Below are 11,414 nucleotides of genomic sequence, written 5' to 3'. Positions count from 1 at the left end.
GATTTTTCTTCTATTCAATATATTTATAACTGTGTACACTCAGCATTGCTTGTATTGCATCTTCTGTGTTTTAGTATGTTTTCCTGACATGAATATTATTAGTATTTCCACTTTGTAGATAAGGGAAATGAGAAACAGTGTTAGCTACCTTGCCCAAGATGAAAATACAGATACTGAGTTGTAATAGAATTGCAGTGAAACTAGACTCCATGTCAGCAATGAATTTTCTATACCAGTAGTTGCCACCCTTCTCTGAGTTTCCAATTACTTGTCCATAAAATCGACACATGAACTATGACAGAAATAACCAAAGTTCCAGGTAAACATGTTTTTACAAAAATTTAGAATGTCCCAATAGCTATACCCTTAGAAACACATAAGATGATGCTAATTGAAATGAACTCCATGTTATGGAAACAAGTGATATATCACAGTTGTAACTACTTTCAACGTCCTATGTGTATGTGTAGTTTCTATTATTGATAGTGTTTTGTATCACCTTCCTATGTTTGTACCTACACTATCTCTGTAATCTTATCTGAGTATATTGGAAACCGTGTTTACTGGTATTGGAAGTAGGAAATTCAAAGGGAATACCAAATTCGAGAGACACGGGGTAAAAAAAGAGAAATAACTACAAAAGCAATACTTGCAAAACTGTTTGGTGTAAGTGAACTGAACACCTGGGGGGGGGAGGGAAAGGGGGGAAGGGAGGGGGGCATGAGGGACAAGGCAACAAACAGTACAAGAAATGTATCCAATGCCCAACGTATGATACTGTAACCTCTCTGTACGTCAGTTTGATAATAAAAATTTGAGAAAAATAAATAAATAAATAAATAAATAAAAATTTAGAATGTTCTTCATGAACATTTTTTCTAGACATATTTAGTTTAATCTAAAAACACATCTACTACCGTACTCAAGCATTCTCAGTGAAACATTTCAGGTGGAGGTACAATTTCAGCCAATGCATCACAAATCCTCATTATCCTATTTGCATATACAAAATTCTAATACTAAGATTTGAACACTTGTTGTCTTGAGAAGAAGTCGACTTTAGTGGATGGAGATGAGTTAACATTCCTAGACTGAGGAGACTGTTGAAATTTCTGAGCATATAAAAATGTTAAACTTTCACTGAGGGTATAGACAAAAAAGGACAAGATAACCAGGAGATTGCCACTTGAACATATGGAATAGGAGTGAAATATAAGCATCTGAAAAAGAGGGGTTATCAGGTGAGTGAATGACTCTCCTTCTCTACAACCAGCTTATAAACTACCAACATGAGAAATTTTTTGCCAGTCCTGGGACTTGAACTCGGGGCCTGAGCACTGTCCCTCGCATTTTTGCTCGAGGCTAGCACTCTACCACTCTAGCCACAGCACCACTTTTGGCTTTTTTTATATATGTGGTGCTGAGGAATTGAATCCAGGGCTTTATGTATACAAGGCAAGTACTCTACCACTAGGCCATACTCCCAGCCCCGCAGCATGAGAAGTTTTGTAGGAAGGATTTGGACTTGTACATGGGAGCTCATTGTTCTCTTGCTCTACTGTCCTATACTTATTTGTTCACACATATTAGCTCCCTACTAATAAGCTGTCAATCTATGACTCAACACTGTAATGGGAGAACCTTTATTCAGTCTACCAATTGCTACTTTTGCATGATTACAAAGAAACATCATGGTAAGATGGGAAGAAGGATGCATTTTCATTATTTTATGTTCACTGACATTTCATTGAAGAATGGTGATGTGAGAACCTGATGTGTATTTTTAACTACTCTCCAGAGGGGAGAAGCCAGGTTGTCACCGCGGTCAAATTTTCTACAGATAACTTATTGAGATATTCTGAGGAATATACTAACAGAGAGCCTTCGTTTGTTTTATATAATAATGAATCACTCATTGACTATGTGAATATTTGGTTATAGAATTATCCTTTTCCATGGCCAATGCAGTTTTGACAGAATCCAATTTCACCCCTGAACAACAGAAGGCAAGTCCAAGTCTATATCAATCATATCAGACTATGTTATTTATTTTATCCACTGTAATATACACATACAAAAACCCATTGACCTTTTTCCCAACTATCCTTCTGTTGGGTCAAAAACTTTCCCAAGAAAGAGAATACTTCTGGTGCTTTTCTCCAAAATCATCAAAAGGAAAGTTCTATCAAATCGGATAATTGGATAAAATGGAGTGATTTCAGGCTGATCCAGAAATCTAACATCAGGGACAGTTACATCTTTTGTTCCCTTTTCACCAATGTGCAGCACAGCTTTGTGGGCAACCTGTGTGGGTAAAACCAACATTAATGTCACCTGAAAAAATAGTGAGACTTAGGAACTAGGGAGGGGTAAAGGAAAGATGGGCCTAACCTTTTGTCATATAATGTTGATGGCTTCTAATGAATCTTTGTGATTCAGGGTAAGTTGTTAGGGTAAAACCTCCCCATAGTCTTCTGCATCCAGAAGCACAAACCCCCATTCCCCTCCAGAATTGCACAACAGTAGTCACTTCTAATAGGAATGATTATGGCATGATTGTTTCATAGGAGACTTCATACTGTCTCTTAAAACACCAAATTCTGCATTGATAAAATAAGAGATTTGAATTGTTTGAGTCAAAATGATCCTGCTAGCTCATACATTCAAGAACTTTACCAACTTACATAAGAAAGTTTCAGAGCACTGTCTTCTGTGAGCCCAGGAAAATCAGCCCTTACATCAAAGGCATCCTTAATGCCCATCTTCAAAAGAGTGGTTCCAAGATCATAGGTTGCAGAAATGGAAAACTTTGGAACAAATAAGTCAACCCATCTATGTGGAAAATGGAAGGCGAAAGATAGCAGTCATCACACAAGTTCATGATTCCTCTCTCTCTCTCTCTCCCTCTCTCTCTCTCTCTCTCTCTCTCTCTCTCTCTCTCTCTCTCTCATTTCATTTAACTTTCTCTTTCCTTGAACATGGATAACCATTGCTAGGCAAATTAATACATGGGTGAAAAAACAAATTAGTTACACTGGATGGAATGTTCTTGGTTCAGAAAATATTTCGGTATAATTCTGGGAGTTTGGCCATATTATCAATAAAGAAGTCAGCCACTATTAACAAAAGCAAACACCATACACTTCTGGTCAAGATTAGGGGGCCAGGGGCATGGAGATGAATGGATAGCACACAATAACTTCATGGTTTTCTATCCTGCAGTCCCAGTCCACTCAACTCTTAGTATCAAAAATCTCACTCATCCCCAACACTACCAAACTTCTAGTGGCCTCTAAGATGATATCCATTTACTAGTAAGACAAAGTTGAAGAGCTCATTTTATCTTTCTAGGCAAACAATGCCCATTATACTGCCTTCTTTGCTTGTTTCAGGATGTGTTTAGGTGAACAAAAAGATGTAGAGTATTTATTAAAGGGCCTGCTCCACAATAAGTACCTGGCATCTCTAATGACATTCACAGAGCTATTAGATGGTTCCATGTGATTCTTCTACTTTTGATTTGCTGCTAAATTCAGTCTCAACTGCAGATATGCCCACTCCCTCCCCTCATTTCCTGAATCATTTACCCTTTCTTCAGTAATCTGTTCCACTTCTTCAGTGTTTTAGATGACATGGCTGCTTCCATCCATTCCATCTGTCTTTCCTTGGGAAGGACAAAGAGCGCCAGTGCATTCTTGCTGTAGTCCATTTGTAGCACTGTGCAATTCAGCTCTGCATCCACCAGATAATAGTATTGCTCTACCTGGTGCATCATGGGTACATGCACTGTGGTGGTCTTGTCTACTGAGAAACTTGAACTGGCTTTGGTCTTTGATAGATGGAAAGGGTTTTCCCATTGGGCTTAAAATACAGAGAAAAGATGTGCTTCTTTTAGACTATTAAACATATCATCTTATAATAAAGACCATTAATCAGTTCTACAAGTGAGTAACTGAGGGTCAGGGGAAAAAAGTCACTTGATATGGCCTGACAGCTACCATGTGCCAAAGGCAAGAGTCACACCTAAACTGTTAGAGTGCATAGTCTGTGTTCAAAACCACTAACCCTAAACTAAAAACATTGGAGCCACAGTCTTACTTTTGCATAAAAAGGTATAAGGGCATCCAACATACAGGGTTAAATCAAAAATCAAATATGTTATTGCCATTTTAGCCACCTATATATGAACTATTATGGCCAGGAAATTTCTCTTTTCCACCAAATGTAGACAATATATACTACAGAAGCAAGAGAAGTCATTTGGTCACAATATCTTCAATAGGATGATCAAGTCAGAACAATCTGGCTTGAAAGTCTGGTTCTAAAACATACTAACTACATTAATTTGGGTACTTGTGAGCAATGAACTGAACAATGTGTGCAAACCATATGTGTGTGTAAACAGTGTTAACTATGGAGGAGTATATAATATTTTAAAGGTATTTATGTAAAATGCTCAAATATGTATAGCAAATCAGGGTCATAGCAGGTTTGGATACAAATCTATATACTTGCCAAGTACAGAATTAGCCAACCTTACCATATATTTTGAAAGCATATTCTTTAGCCATATATAAACAGGACACCCGTGCTATTGTCACCTACCTTTCTAAAGTGTACTCTCCCTAGATATTTCCTAATCTCATTCACAAAGCTGTGTGTTCTTCTGGATGATCCAGCACTATGAACAGCTTTTGCCAGTAAGACAGACTACTACGGTGTGAGGGACAGTCACTGGTGCCAGTAATAAAGACCACAAATAGAAGATACGCCAAAGCATAAAAGCACTAGACTTAAAATGGACATTTCAGAACCTTACCTTTGAAATAAATATAGTTTACAAGGACCATGGTGGTATCCAGTTTGAGATCTTGGATTAGGCCTACAATTTTCCCTTTGGTTTGATACTCCACATAGCAGTTGATTTCCTTCTGAGCTGCAGAAACATTGGAGAAGTCAGTAGAGAAGACATCAGTCTCATAAAGGGTTTTGACATCATCCAAGAACTTTGCCAGTAGTTTCAGCTGCTTCCCAATGAAAAGAGCATTTCCCATCTGCAATTCCAGTTCTGTCTTTGGAAAATTCAGTGAACAGATCACATGCTGGAAGCCCTGCTGTATCTCTGTCATTGGGATGTCTGTGATGTTGAACCCCAAAACCTCCAGGATCTGAGTTTGAGTGCTAGAGTCAGCCCCAAAAGAAAGCATGGCCAAAGCTGCAGATATGCTCACAGGGGAAAAGAAGATGTTCCGATCTGGAGTCTCCTCACTGAGTCTCCGGTACAGATCAAATGCAAAGTCAGCATTGATGGATGACAGCTTATAAAGAGTAGCATTTTGCTGGGGCAAGTGGCAGGTACTGATTTTGCCTTCAGAGATATCTGGTGGTCCACAATGGACTGTAGTATGATGCCCAAATACCAAGAAAATCATATAGAGTAACATTGACATTCTGGAATCAAGATGATCTATAAAAGATGAAGAAAATCATTCAGGAAGCTTAGCTGGATGAAACACTTGCTGATTGAGACACATAAAAGTCACACACCTTGATCAATAAACCAATAGCAAATATTTGATTGTATGCTCATGAAAGGATAGGTGAAAGTTTCTCTCCCTTAAAATAAACTGATGATACATATACTAGGGACAAGGAGTAGGAGAAATGACTTGCTGTGGCCACAGAAATGTCATGGACTTACCTTAAGATGTAATAACAGTATATGAATACTGTGAATAAATTAAATTTATGGGAATCAAAATACATTTATTTGAAAGAGAGGCAGTCATATGAAAAGGAAAGAATCTTTGTAGAGAACCAAAGTTCCCTCTGTTTATGTCATTATATGGACTTTTGAATTTTGGAGGATGTATAAGTGTGTGATTATATTTTAATTTCAAATTCTCTTAAGATAGCATGTGAGATAAAATGATAGAGCACTGTAACCATTTAAACTAGAAGATTCAATAAAAATAATCCTCTGAGATATGATTAGTTAGAATGGATGAATAAGGGTTTATAGAGACATGTGTAAAGTCATTAGCTGCAATTCATGCATTTAGAAGCTGGAAACCACAGGAGAAAATTTAATAACAGGAAAGTAAAACTATAATCTGGTTTTAGCTCTCCAGTGTCATCTGAAGAGTCATTTTCAGTTTTAAGACAACACTGTTATTCTTACACTCATGCATGTCATTTTTCAATTATTAGAAAGGAAGCCAGTATGATATTGTATAAGGATTTCTGAGCCTGAAAGACTACAGGAAACAGTACAGAGGAAGTCAGTTGTGGAGTTCAGTGACCATAATCTAATGGTTAGAAGGAAGAGGTCAAAAGAAAAGTCCCCATGAGACTCTTATCTCCAATTAATCACTCAATACTAGGAAGTGGTACTGTGGTTTAAATGGTAGATCACTAGCCTTGAAGACAAAGAAGCTAAGGGACAGTGCCCAGGCCCTGAGTTCATGCCTAAAACTGACAAAACAAGAATCAGGGTGCCTTCCTTAGCCCTCCCTCTTCCTGAGGGACCCCAAACAAGACACTAAACTTCTGTCTCACAAAACTCTTTAGTCCATATCCTTCTCCTGAGTTTTTAACTATCAATCCAGCCGTGTATTGTATATTTCCATGGGATAGTCTACTTGTACATCAGTTTCCATTGGGAAATATCAAAGCTTCCAGAGAGAAATAAATCTTCTTCATACCCCTCAAACCTGATTCTTTGTTTTCATTCTATATTTCATGCCATTGCATCATTGTGTATGGAGAACCTCACTTCAGAGACCTGGAAGTCATTCTAATGGCTGTCTTCATTACCATTCCCCTCTTGTAGTGATCCATAATGCCCTATTCACACTACCCAAACACCTCTCAAAGTAACTTCCTCACTCCATCTCCACTGTCTTTGCTTCAGATCTTCACCCTAGCCAATGAGTAAGCTCCTAGCAAGTCACACTGCCTTCTGCCCTCTCCCTTCTATTACCCTACCCAGTCTCCATTATCATCCTTACACTCTTCTCTCTGTAAAAGCCACCAAGACTGGCTAGAAGGTCAATTATCAGGATGACCACACTTTGACCTTGGCCCCTGGGCCTAGGAATTTGGCACTCACAGTTATTTGGAACTCTGACTTGCTGGTAGAGATGTTCAAATCTCCTAAAGAGAAAAAATACTTACAGCACATGCCCAAGAAGCCACTTGTATCTCTCATAAAGCAACACTTTTCCATCTTTATAACATGCCCTCTATTGCAAAACTAGAGCACTCTTAGTTACAAATTAACCCTAACATGAACTTCTGGGATAAGGTTTTCAAAGCTAATGCACAAAACCAAGGCCAAGAGGTGAAAAAATAAAGCAAAAGGTGGTAAGATGTGAACTTTTGGTAATTTGTTTGGCTTCTAGATCCTTAAACTAAAACAAAAGAGCAAGGGAATTGTCAGAGCTTGGAGAGCTGGTGTGGTTCAGGCTATTCCTAGGCAGTGTCTTTTCAGGAGTCAGAATGACAGCAATAGACTAAAGTTCATCAAATAAGTCAGCAGAAGAAAGATAGTTTTTACTATTAAGGCCAAGTAGTTGGGACTGATAGCCCTATGAGAGAAAAATACACATAGGAAGAGGCTGAGTGAACCTATATACTGGGTACTATAGAGATGGTTTATGAATTGGTCAAGAAAATGATATCCAAGGTTGCATCTAATTCTAGACTTCCAATGCTGCACACATGTGTCTTCCAGGCAAAAACCAATCCTGCCTTCCACTCATTAAATCAAATGTACCACATCTTCAGCAGAGGACCAAAAGAAGAAGCAATGGGGAGCAAGGAGAGAAGTAAAAGAAATCTACTATCCACAATTAACTGAGTAGTAGCACAGTTAATAAAGAAACATTGATGGCAAAGAGCACTGGACTCAGTCAGGGGTCTGAGTTCAGCCTTAACCCCAACATTTTCCACCTGTGATGGTGACAGAAATAACAATCTTGCTGATTGATAAGATGCATGGCATGGCATGAAACACCTGATTCTAGACACCACCAGTTTTTGGATTATTAAGAAAGGATGTTTCAAATCAGGGGATGGGATAGGAACCCAAGGCTAGGTACAGTCTCTGGTGGCACTTACTTGGAAGTCAGGATAAACAATGGAGACTTTACCTAGGACCATTTGGAAGCCATAGGGGATTTGATGAGGCAGTGGAACCAATACCCACTTTGGTTCTGCTACACTGAAAGCATCAGTCCTATCACTGAGGTTTCAGCAGTGAAGCCTGAACATCAGTTCTGAATGTAGTAATTTTCACTACTTGCCACCTACTGTCCACACTGAATAGGAGAGAAAACATTTCACATATGTAATAGTTATTGTTGCATCCATCCCACAGAAAAGCATTGGTAAGCTGAAGTCTCCCAACATCAAGCTCAGTTCATGTGCAGTCCTGGTAAGACAATATAACACATTGTCTTATCTACTCTAGGCTGTAGCAAGTCACTGAAGAAAAAATATATATACAAAGAAAACTTCCAAACCTGTGCCCTCTAGTGGCATAGACAGACTAGACAATAGCATAGGTTCTTACCTGTTGCTTGTGATTGAGCTGAGATTGCAAGAAAGTAGTAACTGTAGGGCTCATCTCTGACATAGAAAAAGGCACTCTTTCCCTTAATCCTCTTGCCCCATGATCTAGTACTAGAAGTGTTAGATCTGTGTTCCTGTCTTATCTCTACTATATACTAATTGTGTAATTTGATACCAGTTAATTAATACTAAAAAAGTCCATATTGCTCACCTCTAAAGTGGAAATAATAATCCCTATATAATTTGGGTAGCTAATGAAATTTAAAGGTGTATATTGGTCATTATTCTTTTCTATGACAAAATTTGAGGCTGAATAATGTCAAATAGAAAATACATACTTTAATCACAGATCTGGATGTTGAAGAACATGGCACCAGCAAAATCCCAACTCTGGTGAATACTTTATGGTCCATAGTAAGACAATGGTAGGACTACGTGCAAGAAACAGAAATCATGTGGTCAGACCAGAAGCCAGTAGTGATTTAAAGGTCAGGCTAAGGCTTTTGTATCAAGTCACTGAAGTAAAATCTAACTCAGGGATTTTATCCTCACAATGATGAAACATGAGGCTCCACCTCTTAACTTTCTTACTAATAAGCCTGCAAGCCTCTAACACATGAGCTGTTAGGGGATAGTTCCAAACAAAAGTAAGATGGTGTCATCCTATCATAGTGTCTAACATATACTGGGAATCTAGTAACTGCTGGTTTTCTTCTCTTTCATCTGTTGTTATTTATTCTCCTCTTTCATCCCAAATCTCGGTGGTTTCTGGACTCCCTCCCCACCCACTCGGCTCATGATCAGCTAACATATTCTCTTTAATAGAAAATTGATATGTAAGGTGTAAGCTTCTTATAAATTTAACTTCAGTGTAATTGTAGTATTGTGTAAAGCCCCTGGATCTAACAAACTGAATATAGAATCTCAGACATGTTCTCATATTAATTTAATCACATTAAAATATGAAATCCTTGTTTATATAAATCTCATCACAATCCATATGCATATAAATTCTTCACAATTTCATTTTAGAAATGTTCAACATTCCCCCGTTCCTTTAATATGCAAACATTTTTGTACCTGGTTTTAACTTGACTTTTTTTATACCCCCTTTCCCACCACACACCTTAGTCTGGGAGAAATGATGGTGTCTTAGTCTATTTTTAGGTCTAGATTGTAGTTGTGAAACAGCAAAATTCAGAAAATCGGCTTCTTCTTGCAATCCATATTTTACAGACAAGTTAAGTGCTGTGTCCTTAAGCAAAGAAGAAACAACTCCATGAAACTAAGAAAGGGATCGTTTCTGCCAGCAAGGGAGCCCCAGTGGGCATATCGAGTCAAGGATCATTAACTCTCTCAATATTTCTATTTATGAGTTCTTACTCTTTGTACTTCATTGAATAGCCTTGACAATAATGACCCATCACTGCTGGGAAACCAACTAATTCTGTAATTTGCAGGCTCCAGTATAGAATATAGGATTTGTCTAATTTACTCCTTCAATCACATTTCAAAAATTTCTATTTGCACATTGTCTAGTTTCAGTATATAATCATTGTGCACTTGAGCCAAAACTTAGGGTTTGAGCATGTCATTATTTATTAAGCTTCCTAGTAATATTCAAAACTTCCATTTCACCCTACAGCCTTTGAAATAATTATTTTCTTCAAAATGTTCTAGGTCAGCAATGAGGTCTTCCAGGGCCATGCTTTCCAAAGACTACTCATTTCAGAAGATCACTCAGTTAATTGCTTTGTCATTTAATTCTATGGGCTGTCACGGGTCCTCTGATCACAGCCAGAGTCACTCCATCTTGTCTCCAGCAACCATTCAGTTGTTCTACATGCCAAACTTCAGCATAAGCCCTCCTTAAACATGATCAGATAGTGTTTGCTTTGAGCAAAAGAGAAAAGGTCTCAGTGAGTTCCATGAGAGCACAATATGATGCTCTGCAAAAATATATTTTAAACAACACATGGGACATATGCAATCTATATTCAGATGCTGTAACAGATGTCCCCTGTTCTTCCTAGCTTTCTCACTGATGCCATGGTAGGGAATCATCTCAAAAGAGATCTAACAAAGAAACCCTTCAGCCCAGGAAAAGAGAAACCCTGGGTTTGGGGTTTTTTTGGGGGGAGGTTCATCTACAAGACCCAAAGGCTTCCCCTGAAAAGTGTCACCACTCTGAGAATAAGTGTGGGCCCAAAGATAAGGTGGTGACTTGGATGCAGATTTGCAGACACAGATTTACTGGTGGAAAGTGAGGGTTCACCACACAGGAAAGTGGGGACACATTCATTTGGAATTTCAGCCCAACTTTGGCAAAGAGAGAGAGTGTGACTAATAGGTAAGTGGTGACTAAAATGGAGACCTTCATGATCAAGAAACACAGTGATACGCAGCACCTGAGTCACACCCTGCCAGCTCGATTACTTTGGTCTGATTAATCTCTATACTGTCAGACCCTAGATGCATTTGCTGCTAATGCAGCCACTGCTCAGGTAGTGATGGACACACGAACTAAGTAGTTCTAGTGCAAGGAACATCAGACATGGTGGTCCACAGGTTTACTTTGCAGGAGTCTTTTCAGGATGGCTCTTGTACTCCTTGCTTTGCCATGTGTGTATACAGGGAAAACTATCAGGAATTCAGCCCATCAGCAGCCATAGTTGTTCATGCACCCCTGCCTCAAAGAAAGGTAAGACAGCCTGCACAGGGTTTTTATTTTATGGTTTAATATGCTTGGACTTCTGAGGGAAAACACCTAAAGAGTCCCCTGCTTTCCACATAAACTGAAAAAAAATCTGGAAGCCTGGAAAAAAGGGAAGCACCTCTAT

At 38.6% G+C, this 11,414-nt stretch overlaps 2 protein-coding genes across 2 annotated transcripts in view; one reads left to right on the top strand and one right to left on the bottom strand.

Annotated features, from left to right (window-relative positions):
* Nucleotides 1-1,320, top strand: part of Nrk (Nik related kinase) — a 93,661-nt gene extending 92,341 nt beyond the window's left edge. Inside the window, exon 27 of the transcript XR_007209340.1 lies at nucleotides 1,295-1,320. The gene's annotated coding sequence lies outside the window, so the exon portion shown is untranslated. The remainder of the gene's footprint in view (nucleotides 1-1,294) is intronic.
* Nucleotides 1,321-2,100: 780 nt separating this feature from the next.
* On the bottom strand, nucleotides 2,101-7,183 carry Serpina7 (serpin family A member 7). The gene is made up of 5 exons (XM_048335333.1): nucleotides 7,177-7,183; nucleotides 4,820-5,467; nucleotides 3,588-3,861; nucleotides 2,685-2,832; nucleotides 2,101-2,304 (listed from the first exon to the last, which is right to left on the bottom strand). The coding sequence occupies exons 1-5, from the start codon at nucleotides 7,181-7,183 to the stop codon at nucleotides 2,101-2,103; spliced, it is 1,281 nt and encodes a 426-aa protein (XP_048191290.1).
* Nucleotides 7,184-11,414: the final 4,231 nt, after the last annotated feature.

This window comes from Perognathus longimembris, chromosome 28 (assembly GCF_023159225.1).
Source record: "Perognathus longimembris pacificus isolate PPM17 chromosome 28, ASM2315922v1, whole genome shotgun sequence".
In the NCBI taxonomy this organism is placed as follows: domain Eukaryota; kingdom Metazoa; phylum Chordata; class Mammalia; order Rodentia; family Heteromyidae; genus Perognathus; species Perognathus longimembris.
This window is presented reverse-complemented; position numbering and strand designations above follow the sequence as displayed.